The sequence below is a fragment of the Canis lupus genome, chromosome 34, assembly GCF_011100685.1.
Source record: "Canis lupus familiaris isolate Mischka breed German Shepherd chromosome 34, alternate assembly UU_Cfam_GSD_1.0, whole genome shotgun sequence".
In the NCBI taxonomy this organism is placed as follows: domain Eukaryota; kingdom Metazoa; phylum Chordata; class Mammalia; order Carnivora; family Canidae; genus Canis; species Canis lupus.
Genome location: NC_049255.1, coordinates 36,838,594 through 36,864,000, shown reverse-complemented (window position 1 = coordinate 36,864,000; position 25,407 = coordinate 36,838,594). Strand labels below are relative to the sequence as shown.

At 43.3% G+C, this 25,407-nt stretch overlaps 1 protein-coding gene across 1 annotated transcript in view; it reads right to left on the bottom strand.

Moving 5' to 3' along the window:
- Positions 1–25,407, bottom strand: part of FNDC3B (fibronectin type III domain containing 3B) — a 339,739-nt gene that overhangs the window by 27,246 nt on the left and 287,086 nt on the right. Inside the window, exons 16-23 of the mRNA XM_038583908.1 lie at positions 24,819–24,890; positions 22,318–22,436; positions 20,367–20,472; positions 19,339–19,511; positions 16,933–17,046; positions 16,463–16,612; positions 11,079–11,359; positions 392–604 (exon numbers count right to left, since the gene is read on the bottom strand). Of these exons, the coding sequence (XP_038439836.1) occupies positions 392–604; positions 11,079–11,359; positions 16,463–16,612; positions 16,933–17,046; positions 19,339–19,511; positions 20,367–20,472; positions 22,318–22,436; positions 24,819–24,890 (1,228 nt within the window). The remainder of the gene's footprint in view (positions 1–391; positions 605–11,078; positions 11,360–16,462; positions 16,613–16,932; positions 17,047–19,338; positions 19,512–20,366; positions 20,473–22,317; positions 22,437–24,818; positions 24,891–25,407) is intronic.

Genomic DNA, 25,407 nt, shown 5'->3' with positions numbered 1-25,407 from the left:
TGATGGTCGCTGAATATTTAAAAAGCTAACATCTCTTCCTGAGTTTTATTTTTCCCCTCCGTGCTTGTGACTAATAGAACGCTGTCACGTAGCATGGACTTAAGTGTGACAGTTTTCTTTTTTGGGTCATTTCTCTCCATTATCTGGCTTGGTGAAAGGAAAAAAAAAAAAACACATGAAGATTCTCACATGTCGGCAAATCAGGGTCTTCAGAATGTCAGTCTGGAACATTTTCAACGGAGAACAGAGGGTACAAAGTGCAGGACCCCCATACATAGGAAATCTTTTTCAACCAGGAGGAAGAGTGTTTTATCAGAGGCGCAATGAACAGGTGAGGATGCTCTGCAAGCTGCAGCCACAGAACGTCCCGCATTCCCTGCCGCCGTCTCACCTCTTATTTCTGTCCTCCAGCTGCAGCGTGTACACCATGTCCTCGGCTGCATGGGTCTTGGTGTTACTGTCTCCCCACTTCAGCTTCAGGCTCTGCGGCCCTGCTGCAGCACATTCCAGCCTCGGAGGCAAGGGTGGTAATGGCCGAGTCTTTGCCCTAATGAACTGACTAAACGGTCCAACTCCGATTTCATTTATGGCCTGAATTCTGATCCTGGGTAAAGGGAAAAAAAACAAAACACAAACATCGCAGGTGTAAGCAGCAGCGATTCCTCATGTGAAATAAATAAACGTTGTGTGGGGGTATTCCATGTATGTGCCCCTAGAACAATACCATGGAGTAAAGAGAAAAACAAGTAATTTGGGACAAATCAAGCCTACGGCAGCTTGGCAAACAGATTATATTCTCCCCTCAAAAAAACAGCGAAAAGAAAGCAATTACCAAGGTTTCTCCTAGTTCTTTACTTAAAAAAAAAAAAAAAAAAAAAGTCTATTGTCAGAGGGAAGACATCCTAAAACATGCTATTATATTTCGTTCCAGTTCCCTGTTAATTAATTGCCTCCAAGTCAGTTTTAGGAGTGAGAAGGGCTACAAAGAATACGTGAAATAGGAAAGCAAAAAGAGTCTCCTTCAAGGTTTAAAAACAAAGTACAACTCTTCAACAGCCTTCCTCTCTTCTTCCATATGGTGTGGACAGTTTTCTCAATAACCTGACATTTCCACAGCTCCACTCACCTGAAGACCACTCACTCTCAGGTCTGCCTCTCCTCCACCTTTTCATGCCCCACAGATAGGCCTCTAGGGGAAACCTCCACCCAGGCCCCAAAACACATGATCATAAAAAATAAAGTCAGAGATAAATTCTTAGGAAACATATCAATTTAAACTATTCTTATAATTTAGTTTGATGGGCTTTTCATTTATAGTGATTATTGCTCACACTCAACTAAAAAATACTACTTAGGTCCTACAATACCTAAAATTCATCTTGTGACCTCAAATTAGCATTAATTTTTCAAAATGTACAGGTTACATAATTCAGCAAACCAGTCTAATCATATGCCTGCTGCTGGTAGAGAAGGAAGCAAAGGCGGGTTAATTACAGGTGAAGGGAAGCAAGTACAGTCCATGCAGCCATTAAACTGGGACAAAAGAAACGCAGGAGCCATTTAAAAATTCCAAAAAAGTCCATCCTGGCTGAAGGGTTTGGGGAAGAATGTAAATTACCACCAAATCAGCACAGCAGAGAGTTCACCAGTGTTTCCCCTCCACTGTCCCCAGACTGGACTCAATGCAGCCTGAAATCTGGGAGCAGACATCTGCACGAACTGAGGGCTCTAGGGGAAGGAAGCCTGGCTCAGGGAAAGGGTTTTCTGGATGCTCAGGGTACATGGGGAAAATCCCCCATTTTTTTCGTCTTCTTTTCTGCATTCTCTCACTCCCCAGCCCTTACACGATTCCTTCAGATTAACAGACTAAAGAAGAAAAAACACACGAGCCTATCAAATGGTATAGAAAAAGCACCTGGTGAAATGCAACTTCTATTGATAATAGAAAAATTCTCTGAAAATTAAGGGTAGAAGGGAATTTTCTCAACCTGAAAAGGGTGTCTATAGAAATACCTACCGGCAACATTGTATTGAATGGTCAAAGACTGAATCATTTCTAAGATTGGGAACCACGTGAGGATGTCTACTCTCAACACTCCAACTCAACATCAGGTACTAGAAATCCCAGCCAGTGGTGGGAAAAATGGCATAGAGACAAGAAAGAAAGAAACCAATACTATAAGACACTGCTGAAAATCTTAAAGAAGAACCTAAATAGAGAGAGACATTATGTGTTCATGAATTGGAAGACCGCACAGAAAAAAATGTTAATTCTTGCCAAATTGATCTATAGGTACAATGCAATTCTAATCATATTCTAACAGGATTTTTCTTAGTAGATCCAGAGAAGTTGATTCTAAAAGTTATGTAGAAAGGCCAAAGAGCTAAAATTGCCAAACACAAAATTGAAAAGTAAGAAAAAGTTGAAAGAATGACACTTTCTGATTTAGGACTTACTATAAAGCTACAGTAATCAAGACAGTGTGGTACTGGTAAGAGACAGACACACAGATCAATATAAGAGAATACAGACTCCAGAAATAGATCCACACAAATAGGAATGATCGATTTTTGACAAATGTGCAAAAGTAATTCAATGGAGGAAATAATAGTCTTTTTAACGAATAGTGCTAGAACAATTGGATTAGCAATAGGAAAACAAAATTCGATCTAAAACCATGTATCTTATTCTAAACTTACTTCAGAGTGGATACAACATAGATCTAAACATAAAATATAAAATATAAAACTTTTAAGAAGAAAACAGTATTTGTTACCTAAAATTAGGTAAAGGGTTTTTACCTATGATGTGAAAACCTGAAAACCAGAACAAAAAACAAAAAAAAAACAAAAAAAAAAAAAACAAAAAAAAAAGAAAGAAAAAAGAAAAAAAAAAAGAAAAATTGGACTTCATCAAAATTTAAACCATTTGTACTGTTAGGAGAATGAAGGTAAGCTACAGACTGGGAGGAAATATGTGTAAATTATATAACTGACAAAAGCCCTGTATTCAAAATGTATAAAAACCTCTAAAAGTCAATAGTAAGAAAACAACCAACCCAATGAAAAAATGGGCAAAAGACTGGAACAGACACTCCGACCAAAGGGGATACACTTTATGGCAAATAAGCACATGGAAAGGTAGTTAACATCGCTGCGAGTCAGATGATGAAACTTAGAACTACGAGGTACCACTATATCCCTATTCAACTGATTTTAAAAAAACACCTCAGTACCTGGCGAGGATGAGAACAACTGCAACTCTCACATACTGCCAGTGAGAATGCAGACGGTGTAGCCACCTTGGAAAACAGCTGTAATACGAAACTCCTTATCAAGCTTAATACACACGTACATGACCCAGCAGCCCTGCTTCTTGGTCTTAAGAGAAATTACAACTTATGTTCGTATAAAATCTGCACACAAAAACGGTTTTGGCAGCTCTAGTCATACTCAGCCCAAACTAGAAAAATATCTGCCTCATTGTATGGAATGTAGCAAATACTCATCTCTGATAAAGTCTAGCAAAAATCCCATTAAAGAGAGTCTGTCTTTTCCCAGATTCTATTAAGCCTCTTTGGAAATCCTGCTTATCACTTTGGTGTGACCTTGGGGAAATTACCTAACACCTTTAAGTAATAGTTTCCTTATTGATAAAATGGGTATAGTAATATCTTTGCTGCATTTAGGAACAAATCTGATTACTTAGTAAAGATAAGGTATATGAAAAGCATTTTCAATTTTTTAAAATTTTATATTACATGACCAGAAAAGGATGGCCAAAAGTACTTTGGTGAACCTAAAAGTGCTAATTTATGGAGTTGCCATTCTCATGACTTCTTTTGAGACTGTTATTCCTTTTGCAAGGGAAGAAGACGTGCTGAGCATCCGTGAGGAGTGCACTGCACTAGGCCTGCAAACGTGCGGCCTCATTTTACTTGATTACCTACAAACTCACTTTATAATTTGAATAATTTGTCAACACCACCTATGTTTTCCAATCCTCCACATTAGGTGAAGGAACCAGCAACACCTAAAAGGATTAGCTTCTCTGTAAAGCGTCCTCAGAAGGTGAGGGGGAGACATGGTGCTGGGAGACAGATGGGGAAGTGTTAATGACCGCCACAAGGAGAGACACTGAGAACTGGCTCTGCTCATAGGACCGGGCTCTGGAGCAGGAGCTGGTACCTCCTCTTGCTTTCAGAGATGAGAAAACCGCAGTTAAACCCAAAGAGGTTAAATATCTCAACACAGTCATTCTTGGTGTTGAAGCCTAGATTTGCTATGTATGATAGTGACCTTAACTTCTAGGCTGAACCCATGAGATAGGAATTGCTCCATTTTACAAATGAAGAAACTGAGGCCTGGAGAGGTTCAGCCATGTGCACTGACCTACACAACAGATGGAGGTCAGATCTGCTGTGAACTTTGTCTTTTCTTAGGCTCCAAGTCTTTTCGTCTATTCTGGCACATATACTCTCCTCCTAGCATAACTAGAACCACACACAGTTTCTAATCCAATCAAAAGGTAATTTTAATTCAGATCATGCTTTCGGTTCCACAACTGTTTGCCAATAAAGTGGGCATCTATAACAGTTAAAAAATGTGTTTTCACATTATTTAAACAACTTTTGGCCTCAGAGTCAACCACTCACATTTTAAAAGATCTCAACTTTTTTATCTACATTTTTATACAACACATTTTGCTTCAGTAAAAATGCATGAGAAACATTTTTCTGTGTAGCTGATGCACTGAACTATGTTACTTAGTTCTAATGATAAGCTAAAACTTGAAACTGAAATACAACTGAGGAACTGATAAAATGAAAGGAGGCCACAGGGCACTTGGTTGGCTCAGTCTACTCAGCGTATAGGTCTTGACTTCAGGGTTGTAAGTTTGAGCCCTACACTGGGTCCAGAGATTACTTAAAAATAAAACTTAAAAAAAAAAAAAAAGAAAAGAAAAAAGAAATAAGGCCATGTCTTCTTGTATTCTGGTAAAAATATTACATACTCTGAGTCTAGGAAGCTGAGAAAGCTGAACAAGGACTATGATAGTTGCTGTTTGTTTGGGGGTCAAAATAACTTCCTAATTCAGGGAGAGGTCACTCAAGCCTAATGAGCAAAACAAACACTGACCTGAGGAACAATGCCAAGAATTCACTTCAGAAAAAAATCTACTTTCAAGTTTTATTAGATTTATTAAAGTCTACCCCAAACCCAAACTCGAAAAGTTTTCTCTTTAGCTGAAGTAACATGTTAATCTTGAAATTTAGATCGGATCATATCTCCAGGTTTGGCTTTTTTTTTTTTTTTTTGAATGCATTGTATCAGTTTCTGAAATCTTAAACTCTACAAATTAAGTATACAGGAAATGGAATTTAGCTCAACAATGAAGGGAAATGATATATAACTCTTGAGAAACTCTATCTTGGCCAGGCTGATGTGAAAAACCTCAAGTGCCTAGCAGTCTGCGATACCCATCAGTACACCGATAATACTGATCAAATATATTCAATAGGCTTCTTAATGAAGCATATTTTTATAGCTTTTGATTGAAAATCCACTATTAACATATCTACTACTACTACTAATTGTAGATACTAAGTATATTCCTGCTTCAGAAGATCACAGCCTTCCAGAGGCCCTGGGTGGCTCAGTCAGTTAAACGTGACTTCTGTCAGCTCAGGTGGGGAGATCCAGCCCCGCGTGAGGCTCCACACTCAGCGTGGAGTCTGCTTGAGTTTCTTTCTCTCACTCCCTCTGCCCCCCTCCTCATGCTTTCTTGCTCTAAAATAAATCAATCTTTTAAAAAAATGATTCTTATTTATTTTCTTTTTTTTTTTTTTTTTTTAAAGATTTTATTTATTCATGAGAGACAGAGAGGCAGAGACAAAGAGGCAGAGGGAGCAGCAGGCTCCATGCAGGGAGCCCAATATGGGAACCGATCCCGGGACCCCAGGATCATGCCCTGAGCCGAAGGTAGATGCTCAACCACTGATGCTCACCCAGACGTCCCCCAAAAGTTTTTTTTAAAAAAGAAAAGATCACAGCCTTCCACAATGCACTTTATTTACACACACACACACACACACACACACACACGCTCAAATTTCTGACGCTCCGTATGTTAAAAGAAGAATGACTTCCCAAATGAAGCTTCCTCAACTAGGGAAGCTGACTTCTCAATCCTATTTAGCCATCCCCGTACTCAGGGTGTCTCCAGCGTGAGGGTGAGGAGCAGTGAGGACAGCTGGGAAGAGTTGAGGGAGGAGAGGCCTAAGAGCAAAAGATGGACTTTTTATACCACCCCCACCCCCCCAACCTACCATCTAATCATCTAGGACAAAAAATATGAAAGAAGGGAATAATCATCAGATAACTTCCAAAGGAATATAAAATAATAGCTGAAAGACAGGAAGTCTCTGGGGGAAATGACGCAGTTGGGGCAATGGGACTCAGGAGAGGGCATCCTGGATGGCTCCTGGGGTACCCGTGCTGTCATCCAACACCAGGCACTTAGACTTCCTTTTGACAGGAAACCAAACTTTCAAGGTCTCCCACTGCTTAAGAAATAACACCAGATTTCCCCAGACCTATAATTTGGTCACAACCCACTTGGCGGCTCATTTCTTCCCCACCAATGTTAGCAACAGATCATTTATTGAGTGTGACTTACTGTGCATCAGGTCCCACATGAGGTGCCTGGAATCTTATCTAAAAACACATGCTTCAAGGTGGCTGAAGTTATTATCCCCTTTTTACAGATCAGAAAACTGAGGCACAGAGCGAATGTAACTAACTTGCCAAAGGTCACAGAGACAGTAAGTGAGAGACCCAGGACCGCAGTCAAGCTGTTTGACTCCAATCTGCTACTTTTGAACAACTTAGAATTTGTCTCCTAACGCAGCCCACCTCATCTTGTTATAATGAAATGATTTATGATTCATTTTTTGGCAGGCTAATGGAGTGCCTGACATACAGTAAGGACTCAATACATGTTATTTTCATCTCTGTTTTACCCAGCACAAGGAGCATAAATGGGCATAATGAACAAATCTCAGTTTTAGTGGTCAGGTAGCTCGGTATGAGTCAGACACATAATGAGGTTGCCAAAAAAAGTAATCTTAGGCAACTTTACTAACTGCTCAATGGAGAACATGTAAGGTGACAGTCTTGCTCTGCTGAGCCAGCCAACCAGACGCTTCCTGGAGGTGTGGACACTGCTCATTAAAGAGTCTGTCAAGAAACGGAACTCACCCGATGAAGAGGATGGAGGAGGTAATAGAAAACCCATGCTAGTGAAGACAGATGTGAATGAAGTGAGGATGGTTAAGTAGAGGACAGCTGACACGATAGGATAGTGACGTCTAGACCCCCTGGGTCCTACTGAACCACAGTCTACAGGAATGGGGCTCAGACTTCTGTGGGTTGGGTGATTCTTACATACACCAACACCCAAGAATCACTGCTCTAAGGCAAAAGTTCTTAACCTTCAGCATGCAACAAAATCTGCTGATCTGCTGCAGGGCTAATTAAAGCAGAGGGCCAGGCCTTACCCTTGGAGTTTCTGACTTAGCAGGTCTAGAGTAGAGCCTGACAATCTGCATTTCAGGAAGTTTCTAGGTGATGCTGCTGTTTGCTGCTGCTGGTCCAGGAACCACACTGTGATAACCACTACACTAAAGGGAGGCTCTGGCAACTGAGCAGATGTTAAATATACAGAAGTTTCGACAAAACATAATGGGAACACTATAACAATAGTTTCAGCACCCATTGCACCCACAACTATATATACAGTGTATAGTATTCCAATAGCCTTCACATATGGAACGGACTCCCTGGTGAGCGGACGCTGGAACCACACTGCCCGGTCACTGGAGACACTCAAACCAGGACACTGGGAGGGGTGACACCAGGAGATTTTTTTCTCTCTGCTCACAGAGCCTAAAGAAAGCCATGTCTCTGTTTTCAATAATGTTTCCTTCTCCTGAAACCAAAACGCAAACACAATTCCAAACTCAGTTCTAAGCTCAAAAGTAATACCCTTAAAAACTGCATTGTAAATTCCAATCAAATTCCATACAGGGTGTCAGTAAGCCAGCGGGTTGTTTTTGTAAGCACCAATGGAAAAGCCACAAATCCACTGAAACCTCTTTCTGTGGCAGTGGGTGTGCTTACAGAGGTGCACATTTCTGTTCTGGCAAAAGAGAGAAAGACAAACTCAGCATGAGAACAAAGTGTAACTGCAGAAGTTTAAAAATAAACAAACAAACAAAAGAAACAAGTCCTTTCTCCAAACCCCATAGCCTGCTTGAAATGTTTCATTCCACACTTTTGTCTAGAACATCATGATCTGTTCACTTATCTTTTAACCAATTTATGGAACAGAAAAAGGTGAGGTAAAAGTTGATTGCACCAAAATTACACCCTTAGTTACGTGAAATACTCATTTTGTATTTCATTATAATTATTGCAATTTTGTGTTTGAAACATATAAAGAACAAGACTGTGGGCTGGTCAGACTTCTACAAAAGAGCTCCCAATTATGTACTATAGAAACTAGTCTAAAGTTCTTTAAAAAAAAGACCTTAAATATAAATAATGACCATAATATCTTAAATAGAAAACATCTAATTTGTTTATTGCTTGGCCAGCAATGACAGGGGGGCAGCAGGAACACACAGTTTACCTTTCCTAAAGCTATTCCAGTCTCAACCAATCTGTCTAAAATGGGATCATTGAAACAGCCCTGCATATCGATACTGAGTTGTTTATGCTACATCCATTAAATACTTTTAAAATAGTCCTGAAGTTTTATGACCCAAACCTAAACTCATGCTTCCATAGTCCCTACATTACTAAAACATCTCATCCTCTCTAAAATAGAATTACCCTGAGAGGGACTTTTAGACATTAAATCAACCACATCTCTGGGAGATATTTTTGGTAATTTCCATTGTAAATGCCATTTCATCATTATCTGTTCCTTCCTTCAAGTCTTTGAGCTCTGGATTTCTTTCTTGAAGTCACTGGACTGTGTGTGGAGTAAGAAGAGTCGGCATTACCCTATCATCATATCCTTCCATGAGCCCTGACATTTTAAAGTCACTTATGTCACCTTTAAGGTAGACACGATGTCTGAAAGGAGGAAAATTCTTGGGCTAACAACTTGCCCTAAGAGGCCTTTCCTGATTTCTGATCCAAACATTCATTCAGAGGGCTGACCTGAGGGTGTGAGTTCACTCTGGGGTAGACATGGATGTGGATCAGAATGGACACAAAACCTTTCTGGGAGTCCCTGAACTAGTGTGGCTTCTTCCGAGGTCTTCCTCGGATTAGGGATTAGGTCAGGCAATATTCTGGATGGTGGGGGGCTGCCATTTCCTTAATCATTCTTCCTCATGGTGAGGTTTCCTTAGAGTGTCATCACTGGGGAAATTCCCTGAGGTCAAGGTGTGGACTTAGTCATTCCTGGATTTCCTCAGCACCTGGTTAGAGTGCTCTAGACACAACAGGCACTTGGCATGAGGTCAGCAAACAAGAGTCAAGACTGGTTTTTTTGAGAATGGCTAAAGAGGCTAGAAATCAAAGAATGCCCTTGGCCTGCCTCTTCATTTAAGTAAGTCATAGCCCTCTTTATTTAGTGTCTATCTCAAGTCCCGCTTCAAAGCACCCTGACCACTCTAAACCTGGGTCTTCCTCTCTGAAATAACAACAGGATTCTGTACAGTTTTATTTTCAGCCTGTGATGTCACGATAACCTACTATCCTACTATGGCTATGTAAGTGTCCCTCAACCCTGTGAGTGCTCGGAGGGCAAAGACTGGGTCTGTTTTTATTTCACAGGCCCATGCCTTATGTAGTACTGTCCCCAAAAGAGGTGTTTTTTTTTTTTTTTTTCTTTTTAAATAATGAAAGAGTAAAAACAAACAAAAAACCCCATCATTGTTTTAGAAAAGTAAAATAAGTCTAGTTGCAGAAGTCAAAAATGCATTTAATACACCTGACTACTGAGCTTTGGGGCTTAGCCTAGCCAATTTAAACATGCTCAGAACATTTCCCTTAGCCTACAGTTGTGCAAAATCGTCTAATGCAAAGCCTATTTTATAATCAAGTATGGACTATCTCCTGTAGTGGACTGAGTAATGGACTGAAAGTGAAAACGAGAAAGACTGTGTGGGTACAGAATAGTTGTGGGTGCAATGGGTGCTGACTTTCCCGATCTTGGGGCTGACTGTGTGCAGAGGCTCGCTGCTGCTGCCTGATGTCCCAAGAGACAGGATCATACCACGCCACCGTCAGCCCAGGAAAAGATCCAAGCTCGAAATCCGAAGTGCGGCTCCTACTCCATGTGCACTGCTTTCCCACCACCCTGAATCAAGACTGTCTGGAACAGATGCTCTGAAGGGGGCATACCTGAGTAACCACGAATCATACACTTTTCCTTTTGAGGGAGTGAAAGCAACTTGGAGACAGAGGAAAGTAATTTGCAATTTTAAGAGGCCATGTTGGAGAAGATGATGATGGGTGAGCAGAGGAAGAGGAGGTTGCTAGCTCCTGGAGAAGAACTCCGGGCAGGGGATGCAGATGCTAATTGAGCTTTGCTCAGTAATGTGTAATCTAACTTTTTTCCTCTGGCCCCTTGCAAAAACCTTGAGTAAAAGCTACATCACAAATGCTACGTAAGGCTGTGTCTGCTTCTGGGGAATCACAAGAATGGTGGCGCCCTGCTTCAGAGGTGTCCAAGTACATGCTGAGGATAGACGGCGTCCACAGAATGACATGAGTCACAGTAAAAGTACAAGGAGTGGCTGCTAAGAGACCAAGAGGGAAGAACTAACTTAAAGCAGTAGGTGAAATTCCCCCTCAAGGGTTAGGAATTGTATAGATTTGTAACTGACTCACAAAGGACAGAGCAATACGAGTTTTAAAGATGTATCTGCATTGAGGACCCTTAAAATATATTAAGGAAAAATGATTTGAATTCACTCGTTTGGCCTTTAGAACCTGAAGGGTCTATAGCTCCAAGAACTGATGTGTTGGATGCAACTTTAGGTCTGTTTTCCTGCACTCACCGGTAGGTGGTTTCTGGAAGGAGGCCTTTCAAAACGTGGGTGGTGGTGTTGCCCACGGTGATGACAGAGTCTCCAAGATCAATATTGTAAGCAAGGATTTCAGATCCATTATTGCACGGCTCTTCCCAGTTCAGTACAAGGCACACAAAAGGTGAATCAGGGTAGGCATTGAGGGTCTCCTCTTCCAGGACAGAGAGAGTGGAGACAGGGTCAGGGGCAGATGCTGGTGTCTGGCAAAGGACAAGCTCACTATACGGTCCTGCTCCAGCTTGATTGACAGCCTAAAAAGATAACAGCAAGACGAAGTCCACATTATACCAATGCAAATTCTAATACCCCGTGTTAGGTGCTGTTGCATCAATCTAACGCAACAGACAAATTTACTTCTAGAAACACAGTTAGAAATAAATTGCAGAAAATGCTCACTTTCACAATGACTTTCCAAAAAAAAAAAAAAAGGCAATAACAACTTTTCTGTTAATAAAGCAGAAGATAACATCACCATCATCACCATTTACGAAAAATAATTTTAAAATAACACTTTGTATTTGCACAGCCCACTTCAGGTTATACGTGGTCTTGTGATATCCTGTGACATCCACAATACCTGTCTGGGGTAGACAGTAAATGGCAAGTATTCAACAGTTTTCCATGTGAATGATAAACTCCTCTCTGAAGTCAATTCTCGGCGCTTTCTGATTTTACCTGAGAGCTATAGCTGAGACCTTCGTTATTCACTGCTCTATCAAATATTTATTCACTTGGGCTCCAGGGCCATACTCTTGATTCTACTTACCTGCTGCTGCTTCTCAATCACCTTTGCCGGTTGCTACTTATCACCTCTCAACACGGGAGGCCGCCAGGGCTCAGGCCATGGCCACCTCTTCTTTGTTTAATCTCTGCTCTATCTCCTTGTCTTGGGGACAAAATGTCACTCATATCATATCTCGGGGGTAAGTACCATATTATATTCTAATGCCATTTATATCCTACTCCCAGATTTACTTGTGTGGCTCTAGCCGCTGTCTTGAATGGTAGCCCAGTATATCCAACTGCTTTTTGGATATCTCCATTTGAACGTCAAATATGCATCTCAAACTCAGGGGTCCACATGGTTCCCTCATCACCACTCCATCCCTTTTCACCAAAAAAACCCCACTGCGCCTGCTGTAGTCTCTCTTGTCCCTTGTCCCTCAGGCTGTTCAAGTCATATCCCTGAGATATCACTGGACATCTTTCTTCCTCTCATACCCTTATCCAGGCTGCCAGCACATCCTGTACCGAACCCTGGTCCAATATATTCGACTCTCATCAGGCTACTGTAATGACGTCCTAACTGGTATGTGTGTCAGCCCTTGCCCGATACGATGTATTCACCAAGCACAGTACGGTACTGCTCATATCCCATCAGTGGCCTCCCACCATATTCAGAATAAACTTCAAAGTCCTCACAAAGCCTGCAAGACCTTATCTGACCGGCTCACCACCACCACCCTCCCATAAAAACCCACTGCCACTCTGACTTCATCACCTACCGATCCCTCCTCACTTACTCTGCTCCAGCCACGCTGGTTTCCTTGCTGTTTCACAGGGACATCAAGTCTACTCCCAACTCAGGGCCTTTCCAGTTTGCTGCCCTTCTGTCCAGGAAACATTTTCCCTAGACATCTGCACAGCTCACTCAATCATCTCAAGGGCTGCCTTTCAGTGAGCCCTCTCCTACCACCGTATTTAAATTTGCAGCCACCCTACCCCTCTTCACCCTCCGTGATCCTCTTCATTTCCTATTTCTTCTCTTCTTTGCTTTATTTTTCATCATAGTATTTATCACCACCATAGGATATACTTCATTTCTCCCAGATGAGAATGTATGTTCTATAAGGGCAAAGATGTCTGTTTGGCTCACTGTCTCCCCAGCAACTAGAACAGTACCTGATACAGAATATGTGCTCAATAAATGTTATTAAATGTCTATTTTTTTCCCCTTAGAAACAGAAAAACATTTAGCGGCCTCCTTACAAAAGTGAATGTACTCTAAAATCTAGTTCTCACTGAATTCATAAGAGGGGTTATGAGGACACATTATAAAATTAAATGAAAGTAGTCTGAACTCCTTAATCAAAGGTTTGAAACAGAAGTTGTAACATTATTTTTTAATGTTTTATTTAATTTTAAAAGATTTTATTTATTTGAGAGAAAAAAAATGAAGAGGGGAAAGAGGGGGGTAGAGAGAGACGGAGAAGCAGACTCCCTGCTGCATAGGAAGCCTGATCAATCCCAGGACCCTGAGATCACCACCTGAGCCAAAGGCAAACGCTTAGCCGAGTGAGCCACCTGGGCTCCTCTATAACACTTATATATTACTGTTGATTTCAAAGAAGTTCAGAACATTCATTTGCTAACAAATCACTCTTGAAACTCTACTGTAATATTTTGTCCTATCTAGTCCTATTTCATGACAATACCTAACTCTCTTTTTTCTTTTTGGTAAAATTCTTTTTTTTTTTTTTTTTAAGATTTTATTTATGAAAGACACAGAACGAGAGAGAGAGAGAGAGAGAGAGAGAGAAAGAGAGAGAGAGGCGCAGAGACACAGGCAGAGGGAGAAGCAGGCTCCCTGCAGGGAGCACGACATGGGACTCGATCCTGGGACTCCAGGATCACACCCTGGGCTGAAGGTGGTGCTAAACCTCTGGGCCACCGGGGCTGCCCTCTTTGTGGTAAAATTCTTAATGTCACGATTTATTTTTAGAGCATATATTTAGAGATTTTATTATTTTTAAATATATTTTTTTAATTTATCACACACAGGGATAGAAAAATAAGACATCATGGAGCTCAATGTTCATATTAATTGAGGCTTTATATCACCATGTAATAGAAGGAAAAGAGATGGCTTTTAGAGTTGGAGCTTAGTTCAAATCTGGATTCTATTTCTTATTAACTGTACAGTTAGCATGCATATAAATATGTATGCATATTGTGTGATCTTAGGCAATTTACTATCTCAGAGCCTGTTTCCTCAGATACAAAATGGGGACAGTAACACCTAATCCATAGGATCATTGTAAAGATTAAATTGATCAACATGGAAGATCCTGGCCAACAGCCAGCGCTTCCCTACTGGGGAAGATCGAGAACAAAACAGCAACCACAGAATTATCATTGACACGACACTATTAACTACATACAGACCTGATTCCAACCTTCCCAGTTTCTTCAATAATGTTCTTTTTCTACTCCAGGATCCCACTTTCTTTTACTAGCTTTCTTTTATGGGAAATGCTTTCTTGATTTATACTACTTATCATCATCAGTTTCCAAAAAACAAAACAATTTGGAAGACTCTTTTAATAAAATAAATAAAAGTATGCCTATAATATACAACAGGCCTCATGTGAATGGAACTGTTTTGGTCCTTGTTAATTAAAATACTCTTAAGGAAGAATATAAAATTGCAGAAGTTCTTGAGCAAAACAAATGCTTCACCCGATTTTTATAAAAAACACAATGTGAGTATCACAGTGATTTAATTTTTAAGATGCCAAATATTCAAAGAGACTATTTGGGTTTAGCCTGACTTTGCAGTAAGTCAAATGAAAATAATTCATATCTGGCCCATATGTGCCAAAGAAATCAATATGGATTTGAGGAGACCTTTTTCCTGACAATACATTTTTTTTGCATAGCAATGGTGGTTCTTAAAAGAATGCCTTGGGGTACCTGGGTGGCTCAGTCAGTTAAGTGTTGATTTTGGCTCAGGTCATGATTTCAGGGTCTTGACATGAAATTCCCATGTTGGGTTCCCCACTCAGCAGAGTCTGCTTGAGATTCTTTCCCTCTTCCTCTGCTCCTGTGCTCCCCCCCCCTTCTCGCTCTCTGAGCTCTAACAAATAAATAAATCTTAAAGAAAAAAACTGTACTATCCCCCTTCACAAGGTCTCATTCAATTTATGACAAACAAGTATGACATTTGAAAATACTTTTTACCTCTAAACTTTCAAAACAGAGAGGCAAGATGATTCTGCAGGCTCTCTTCTTACTCTAGTCGGTGTATCTTTTGAAATCAGTTGCAGGGAAAGAGTGGGTGCTAAACGACAACATATACCCCGAAAGGAGGAAAGGAAGTAGAAGAACATTTTAAGGGGATCAAAACTCGTAAAGTGTAGTGAAGTTCTTTCCTGTGGTGGCAGACAGTTCTTTATTTATATCCTGCCTTGTTCCAAAAACAGGAGTGTAGCACATATTTTGCAACCTTTTCCCAGTGACTCAGCACTGCTATTATAAAGATCAGATAATGTGCTGTGACCCTGACTCATTGACAAAGAGTTAATTATGTCCCAGGTGCTCCATTCAAGAAGGAAGGAAGGTGTATAACAAAAGAGTTTAATCAGAATGTTTATGATAAAGCAGGATTCAGAATTCAACAGAGAAGCCTCGGTTGATCTGGAAAATTAATTTGGGAAGGGAATATTTTCTCCAATGAGACACCAATAGGCTGATGCACTTGTAATAAGCAATTTGATTCATCACTTAAATCGGGTAGAAACCTAAATCTGGCTTAAGTCTAAACGTGTGAAGACAGACGTCTCCAAGGTCAAGAACCATGTCTGACTAATCTTTGTATCTCTCCTCTTGATCATCCTTTGATTCTGGGATAAAGTTGTGCCCAAAAATGTGAATAAACAAACGGAAAGAAATGGACAGAGAACTCTGTTTTCTCAGGAAAATAAGGCTTTACAAAGGGGGAAAAATAACCAAATCAATAAAGTAAAAGTCAAGAGTAGAGTAAACTCATGACTACCTTCACTGTTAGGGGTTAGGCTAAGAGCCAACTGTTGTTGATGTTATTCCATTTGGACTCCCAAGTCAAAGCTTCCAGCTAACCGTCCTTGGGAATGGTCATTGAGAAGTGGGAGGCGGATCCCGTAATCTAATACAGACTAGTCCAAATCACTCTAATGTTTGTTTCTGGCTCCATTTAACAACCAGCACATACATCTTCTGCCTTTTGTCATTTTTAAGCATCTGCCCCCACTGAACTGTGCATCTCAGGAGAACGCAGATGGAAGGAACCTTCTCTAAGGAGCCGTGACACCTCTGCCTTGGATTCGGTCATTTATTCAGTGAATTCACAAGACATAAGGGTGGTGAGAAGCGGAAATTAATTATAATAATGTATATATAAATAACATGTATAATAATAATATACATAATGTATAATTAATTATAAGACACCAAAAACGAACTGAATTTGTTTTTATTTAAAAGCACTCTTCTTTCCAGATCATCCCTCGATAGCCTCCATCACAAGTCGTTAAGTTCCCCAGAGTCTTTCGTGAACACCAGGGTCTACTAGTAACATCTAAGTAACGTCAACCTACCTGTAGTCTACAGCAATATTGTGCAGCGGGCAACAGATCCCTTATCTCAAAGCCGGTGTCCGTCCCGTGATAAATGAGTTCTAAGGATTCTTCATCTTCTCCCCATTCCAACCTGTACTCTGAGATGTCAGCACCAGAGCTTTCAGGACTCTGGAAAGCAAAAACTCAAGTAGTTAATTTCGTTGAGAAGAAAATGCTCTAACGTTTGTGTCCAACTACGTAACTGGGCAAAAGAGCCACATGCCCCTGGGAATTCAGATACAAAAGAAAGAGGCATGAAAGAGAGACTCAGGTCTGACAAGTGATAAAATTTCCATAACTCTAAGTGACATAATCAAGTGCCAAGGGAGATTAATGTGTAAAAATCACCTACATGTGAATTTTAGCTTTGTAGGTTTCTTGTAACTTGCATTTGGGGGCAGACGAAGTAGAAGAAACAGAAGCCGATGCAGAACACACGCCTGACTTACCTCCCAACCCACTAGGACACAGCCGTCAGGTGTAAAAGAAATACAAGGTGCTTTGCATTGTCCAGGAGGCCCTGCAGCAGTGGTGATTTCTGAGACATCAGAATAGGGGCCGTACTGAAAGAGAAGAACACACACATGCCTGCATGGACACTGTGCACACACGTGTGTCTGTGTGCATATATAAGGGCCAGGCTAACACCATCAGCAGAACGGATTGAAAAATATCACCTAATGGCTTTCACTTTCAATGGAATGTGCCCCGGCTTTTTCCCACATACATTCCCTGAGTGGTAAATGTCTATTATATACGTAATCTTTTTATTCCAAAAGATCAGGTTTACCAAACATTCTTCCTTTACTGTGACACCAGAAACAAAAACATGCTGATTTCTTTCACAGCACAGCATTCTGTTTTAACATTTCTCACAGGACGTCAAAGAAAACGAAGTCAGATGTAGACTGCAGCTTAATTGTTAACACACAAAAATCTGCTTGAAACTGGTGGCTAACAAATTCTGAGCTAATTCTTCTAGTTATTGGTATTTTCTACGTAGAAATGAATGCTCCTGTTAACCTGTTCTCAGTACGACCCCACCGTCTCGACTATCTCAAGGTTTATGCTGCACTCCTCTGTTCTTCATAGGGCCTTCGGTGATCACACTATTTCAGAGCCAACCACCATCATTCTGAGAGAACCATAATCACCCATTTTAATAGTGGGATTTGGGATACCACACATAGTTGGGGTAGAGAATGAAAGAAAATAATTTCTAGGCTAATGAAGCGTATGACTCTGTTTTTCCAAAATGGGGGGGGAAAAAAGATTAAAAAAAAAACAAAAAACAGCAACAACAAAACCCAAAACACAACAACGAAAAAAACCACTCAAATTTTCCAAGATAACTTGCAAAGATGCCGGGCAGCGGGGGCAGATGGGAGAGATGCTCTCTGGAATAGACCTCAGATGCTGACTACAGTCAGATCTATGGATAACTTTCAATGTAACAGGAATAAACCAAGGCTGCTGACAGTTTTTTAGATGATAAATTAGTGAAAGGAGACAAAGTAAAACTCAGAGCAACAGAGCGGCACATGCATCTTTGTTATGGCAGAGATGCCCTGACCAGCTGACGGGAAAGAGAGCAAAAACAGTACGACAGTTGCTGCGGCATCTGTGGTCATCCTCTTCCACACTATTTTTAATTATATTAAATTGGGTGCATAAGCTTCCTTCTCATTGAAACATTTTTGTTTAGTTTCACAGTCATTCCCCCCCCCCCCCCCCCCAGAATAGTTGTGCTGAGTCTGAAATTCCTTCCCAACTGGGACTTGGAAGAAAGTCAGCTCTTGCTAAAGGTTTGGGATCCCACTTTGGAGCCAACGTCTTCACAGAGAGCGTGGCCAACAGGCAAGGGACTGGAGACAAACAGGTTTCCCTCTGCCAGGCTCGCGCAGGGCTGCTGAAAGCGAGGAAAAGTCACTGCCAACTCTGTGCTATCAGTTGTGCTTTCTTATTTTTAAAAATTCCATCAAAAATAAAATAAAAATTCCATCAATTAATTTCCCCTACTTATTTGTATGGAACTCAAGCGTACGACCCCCAAGCACGCCTGGGGGGCTGAGGGTGCACCGGAGAGCCCGACTGTGGCCGGTTACCTTGCTCTTACCATGACTCTCCCCCAACCTACGTTAACTCTGCAACTTAAAAATAAAGGCGTAACACAGACATAGACTTTCGGTCTCTGCTGGGCCATCTCCACACCTCCCAGGGAAGCAGCAGAAGGTGGAGAAGCGTTTTCTCCGTCTTTGCTTGAAACAAACACAAGAAGCTGGCCTCCCTGGCCTCTACCCCACTCGGGTTCTGAAAACAGACCTAAGATACTGCTGGGTCATTTAGACACAGTAAAGGAGTCATTACGTGGTCCTCACCGCCTGGAACTGAGCAACACCGTCAACGAGTGAGTGCAAGATTATTTTTAAAGTGGCCAAAAGCTTCAAAAGGGTGATCTTACCGACGTTGAACCCTTTCTTAATAGGATGATATGACGGGGCGCCTGGGTGGCTCAGCGGCTGAGTGTTTGCCTTTGGCTCAGGTCATGATCCTGGGGTCCTGGGATCGAGCCCCGCATCGGGCTCCCTGCCCAGCGAGTCTGCTTCTCCCTCTAACCTCTGCTCCTCCCCCCTCCCCTTGGCTCGTGGGCTTGCTCGCTCTCTCTCTAATAAAATCGTAAAAAAAAATGATAAAAGGATAAAATGAGATTTCCAATGCTGGGTTCAACAGATTTTACACATGCTTCTTGCATGGGTGTCGAGGCTGGAGAGACACTGTCGCGGACTCCGGAGGGGGCTGGGAGGGGAGAGCCCCGGATCCCGAGTACGCACGGCGGCATACAAGCTTGCACTCACCCCGCCGTCGTTCAGAGCCCTCACCCGGAAGCGGTACACGGTCCCCGGGAGCAGGTTGCCGACGGTGCACTGGAGCTCCGGCCCATGGTACACCTCGGAGGCCACGTCCTCGGGTTCGGTCATCTCCACGCTGTACTCTGAGACCTCGCAGCCACTTTCGGAGGCAGGAACGTCTGGGAATGGAGGATGCTTTGCATCTTACAACACTTTCCTGCCTGCACCTGACCAGCTCGCACCTGGTTTCCCACCAGGTTTGGGGTGAGGAGTCCCCAGCACCTTTCTTACAGAAGACCTCTCCCCTCCCCCAAAGAAAAGAGATAAAGAAGCTTCTGAATGCTATCATCTGTAGTTGCCCAAGCAAGGACACTGAACTACAGGAACGAAATAATTTGAAAACAACAGAATCATTAGGCAAAGTTCTTTACACCCTTAAGGAGACGAAGCTACCGAAGGAATCTTTAACTTAAAACCAGAGGTCTCATGAAATCAAGATAAATGACCCAAAGCTGGTACCGATGCCATTATTTTGTAGACCTACGTGGTGGGGAAAGCAGTCTGATAGACTGGTGCGCGCTTCTATCTGCAACTTTCCATGCTGTGGACAGGAGACGCTCACACAGCCTGAGTTAACACCGCGAAGTGCCGGGACCCCCAGGACAAAAGACGAGGAGAATGAGACGTCACCGTTCGGACCTCCTCTCGCTCTCCTCTCTCAATTGCGCACAACTTTGCTTTTATGACTAACATGGAAAAGTTCCTAAAGAAGACTGGCTGCTCTGAGCGCTCCTCTAGGAAGGTGCCCTCGGAAGGACGGGGGGTGCCCGTGTGCGGCCCCAACGGGAGTGGGAGGCCGAGCGGCGGTGCACAGGGGAACACGACCCCGGGCCGGCACACGCTCAACAGGACGCGGGCATCTTCGACCCAAGGCACCGGGGTTTAGGGGACGCGGCCGACCTCCTAACAAGGCCTAAATCTTAAACCTCAGTCTCCAACCGTCCGGTTGCCAACGTGGAGATCTGCTCACTCACCCCACTCTAAGTGGACTTCTTTGTGCTTCGGTCGACCCAGGACCCTCGGGGGCCGGCACTGACCGGGGGCGATGCTCAGCGTGCGCGCAGGGAGGCTCTCGGAGCACTGCGGGAGAAAGAGCGGACAGGCGGCTCTCAGCTACCGGAACTCGCTGCGCCTCCGTGCCACGCAAGGTTACCCTGTGACTCAGCAGCCACCACAACGGGGTCGCACGTGGGATGCGGACACCTGAGTGTTCTCAACGAGACCCCTCGCGTGTGCGCTGGTAAAAATGATCACGTCCGAGGTCGGAGTCACAGACGTGGTTGCGTATTCTGAGCACACACCTGCTTTCCCTTCAACTACAATCCGAGAGATCCTCTGTGAGGACAGACGGGGACACGGGACAGCAGCGGGATGACGTTTTTAAGCAGTGTCGCCAGTGGCTGGCCATCCACATACAGAGCAGAAAGGCTAACAGGACTAATATTAATCAGCTGAGTCTGACGTTGAGCAGCAGGCTCCGCTAAGAACAGTAGGCCTTTCTGTAGGACGTGGCCGCATGAGGCCAGTGATGCGGAAGCTGAGCGTCTCTGAGACGGGGCGGGGGTGGGGGAGGAGTGCTATGTCGCTCAGCCACACGCATCCTGTCCCGAGGACTCGTCCGCCTTACGGCCAGGCGGCACAGCCTCTGTGCCGGGCCTCACCCCCAGGAGGGGCCGGCTGACCATCCGTGGCTTTGGCGGGGAGGCATCCTAGAGGGCGTTGGCACTGGAGGCCGGTCTAAGCGCCTCCATGCGGGTACCCTAGACATCACGGTGCCGCTATCCTTGCGGGGTGGGGACACGGAGCAAACACCAGACGGCACTGGAGGTACACTGACCCCTGACTGCACAGCCAGGCGCCCCGACCGCAAGGATCCCCGTGAAAAATAAATCCACACAAGCCACCATCTCTCAGTCGCTCTTAGTGTTAATGGTTTCAAACCACAGTGTTAAATATCCCTCCCATGAAAATGGCTTTTTACTATCCTGCCTTTTACTCGCTTTCTGAATGTCAGGTAAAGCCACCAGACAACTATCTGCTTCTAGGGCCCTCCCTGTAGGTCTATAAGGTTATTCTGAGCCCAGGACAACACCGTGTGGTCGAAACCAAGGCCCCTGACATGTTAAGTGGGCTGCTCTAAGGTCACATAAACAGCAGATGTTAAGGGACAGGCTGCTGCGTACAGCTGTGTAGGTTGGGCACTGTCACACGGCTTTTGTGATGACTTTCCAGCAGATGGCAGTAAAGTACCTTGGGGAAGGTGTGTCTCTCAAAGGCTGCCAGACGGGGTAGCAGCAGAGCCCTACAAGAGGTCACATCTTTTGACTCTAAATTCTATGCTTTTCTATTTTTTTAATTTTTTATAAATTTATTTTTTATTTGTGTTCAATTTGTCAACATATAGAATAACACCCAGTGCTCATCCTGTCAAGTACCCCCCTCAGTGCCCATCACCCATTCACCCCCACCCCCCGCCCTCCTCCCCTTCCACCACCCCTAGTTAGTTTCCCAGAGTTAGGAGTCTCTCATGTTCTGTCTCCCTTTCTGATATTTCCCACTTATTTTTTTCTGCCCTATGCTTTTCTATCGTTGCAATCACGGAGGCTCCTTAGCTAATGTGAATGCCAGGCGACATTCAATTTTCAGCTGTCACATGTGATCACGCCAAAGTCTTCCAGGAAACAGCTAAGTGACAAACGTACCGGGCAACACGGTAATTCAGTGGAGAATCCTCTAGGCCTTTTTTTTTTTTTTTGTCATCTAAAGAACAATTTAAAAAACAGCCTAGTTTCCATTCCCTGATGGGATACCGTGGCAGGTGGCATTACCACAATACATGTTGAGACCGTAATTTCATTCTGATGCTATCGATCGGTTGTCTGGATTTGACCCAAGAAGTTGCGTCTACACCGGAGCAGAACCAACCTGACTGTGTCCACCAGTACTGATGCAGCATGCTCGGAGTTTGTACAAAGTGCCTGGTTTCAGGTGGGTGAAGGTGTACTCTGTAGCCGATCCACTGTACGCCACTTCCCACTGACTCGCTGTAAAACAAGGCTCGTGCATGAGTTTATGCCTTCTGCGAAAATGTTAACAGTATTGACCGTTACTGATGAGAAAATGCTCCAAGGGGCTTCCATGAGAACCGGTGTCTCGTGTGTGTGTGTGTGTGTGTGTGTGTGTGTGTGTATTTTTTTAAATAGCCAAGGGCCCTCTTTCCATTTCCTTCACAAGTTAAATATTTAAAACAACACGGAGTCATTCTTACTACTTAGTACTGCTGGCAAGACTACTTAATACTACCCTTATTACATCTCCTGACTATGAGGTCTGGATGCTGGAAACTACACAAGGTCTGTAGGTGGAACAGGGTGGGAGGGGGTGGGGGGTGACAAGCAGCGACTGAGGACAGTGTCAAGCAAGCCATGAAGTGGGAGGTGGCCTTGGGCCCAGCAAGGTAAGGGGCAGGCGGCGGCAGGAGGTGCCTGGGCAGGCTGGGACACACTGCAGTCTCTCCCATGGCTCACGGTGGGTGCGGTCCCCCTGCTGTCTTCGTGGAGCTCCCTCCAGCACAAAGATGGCTGGGAGGGTGACAATGACAACGACGAGGCACTTGGCATGGCCTGGTTATTGGACTACCCTTTAGGATCAGAGAAGTCGGTGGGGCCTCGGGAGGGCTCCTGATGTCTGGGGAGGCTGCTGCCACGGGGGTGGGGGGGTGGGGGGGGCATCAGGGGCCTCCTGCCTCACAGATCTAAGCAGCTGGGCGCTCTCCCCCTAGGGCTGGGCGTTCTCCCTCCAGAGCTGGGTGCTCTCCCCCTAGGGCTGGGCGCTCTCCCTCCAGGGCTGGGTGCTCTCCCCCTTGGGCTGGGCGCTCTCCCCCTAGGGCTGGGTGCTCTCCCCCTAGGGCTGGGCGCTCTCCCTCCAGGGCTGGGTGCTCTCTCCCCCTAGGGCTGGGTGCTCTCCCCCTAGGGCTGGGCGCTCTCCCTCCAGGGCTGGGTGCTCTCCCCTCCTAGGGCTGGGCGCTCTCCCCCTAGGGCTATACAGCCAGGTGACTATTTCACAAAAGCCGTTTCTCCATGAAGTTGTTTTAGCGAACATATTTTTGCCCTCTTCCATGATATTTTACTCAAGTAACTTTTCCTCAGCTGCTTCTTAGGACATATTTACAATGAAGTCACAGGCACCAGGGACAAGGGGCGGTGGGTGGGTGGGTGTGTGTGCATGCGCGGGTGTGTGTGTGTGTGATTAAAAAGCATTATTCTGACCCTGCTGGTCAAAAACTTGTGATGGGGCAAATGGGAACAGGGACCAGCTGAGGAGACTGCATTGAGCACCCGCTTCCTGCGCCAGCAGAACTGTTCACTTTAAGTAGAGAACGGCGTCTGCTTCTGATCTATCAGAGATCCACGAACATTCCAAATACACTTAGGTTCTCACAAGCAGCCGCTGCATACACCTGATTTCTCTCCTAGGTAGGTTTTCTAACGTAAAAAATGACATCAGGTTTTTAGCCCAGGATATGATTTTACGATCAGAACAGCTGTGCCCATCTCAAAGCATTCTCCTGTTTTCAGTTTAAAATAGGACCTGACTGACGTGAAAACCAAAGTACTCCAGGTGGCTACTGTGGGACAGAATAAAAGGCAAGACCACACCTGCACTTTGCCTGTTTGCAAAAGGCACTGTTAATGCTCTTGCCATATGCCATAAATCACTTTTTTTTTTAAGTGAGAGGTTAAAGGGATTATTGGAGTGGCGAAATATGTCATTTTAAAAGTTCTGATGACTATACTTTTTTCTATTAAAACCCAATGAATTTTATTGGAAAAAAGATTCAAGAATTCTTAAAAAGGCACTATTTAGGGAATTCTATCTTTAACACTGTACTACTTTAATCCACATAGAGTGGCAAGTGATGACTACTCTGACTCAGATGTCACAAATATGGAAAGACATTTGCTAAACTTGTTATAAAAGCGTGACACTGTCACTAGCTCACGATAATACCATGTTCCGTTTGCTCTCACTGTACATGGGAATTTATAGATTACCGAACTCCTTTGCTGTCTCCACCTCATCCTTCCTGCTGATTGCTTCTGACTCTCTCTGCTTATAAGAGTTTCCAGAGAAAGCATGCCAAGACACGGGATGAAAATGTAATTATTCTATTAATTAGGGCCTCTGGTTTAAAGAAATGACATGGAAAATTTAAAGACCTGATAAAAATGTATATTTTAAGTATACTCTGATCCCTGATGGTGTCTGTACAAGAGAAAACTGTAAATGCACGATTAAGGTTTATTTGTTGTAGTAGCACTATCATTAGAATTTATGGCTGCCCACTATGACTACACAGACACTTATCATATTAGATAATTGGGAGTGCTGCTAGATTAGAGTAAAACAATATCCCAAAACTTCACCTTCAGAATTTCCATCAGTAATCTCCAGCAAGTACTTGAGTATTTCTGAACCACCGTTGTCCTTTGGAGGATCTGGAAAGTAAGCAAATGTCGTATTAGGTATGAAAAGGCGTTAGTTTTTATTGGCCGATATTAGAACACAGAGAGTCACATCACATTATACTGCCTTAATTCTGGATTTAGTAAGCAAAAGACAAAATTGTTACTGCACTATTCTTGAAAAACAAAAGAAACAAAAACGTTAAGAGACCCTGAATGCTATCAGATATTCAAAGTCTTAGAGCTAGAAATGTGAAAAGAGTTATTTAGTGGAACATGAGCAAAATTCAAAATATGAATCGATTTTTCTAGGAGTTAATAAATCTACTTCGAAAATTCTGTTTTCTGCTCTTTAACATTTAGTAATTCTTATATAAGATGAAATCTATATTCCTTTTATTATTATTTTATTCTTTACCTCACTTAGGTTACCAGTGACTAGATTCTTTTCAGACAGAGAGAGAAGGAAAGTGCAAAATTTACTGGCAAGGCAAGGAAAACATCAGAATGTAATAAATCTGTTCCAGCAGTTTGCTACTAAGCATACGGT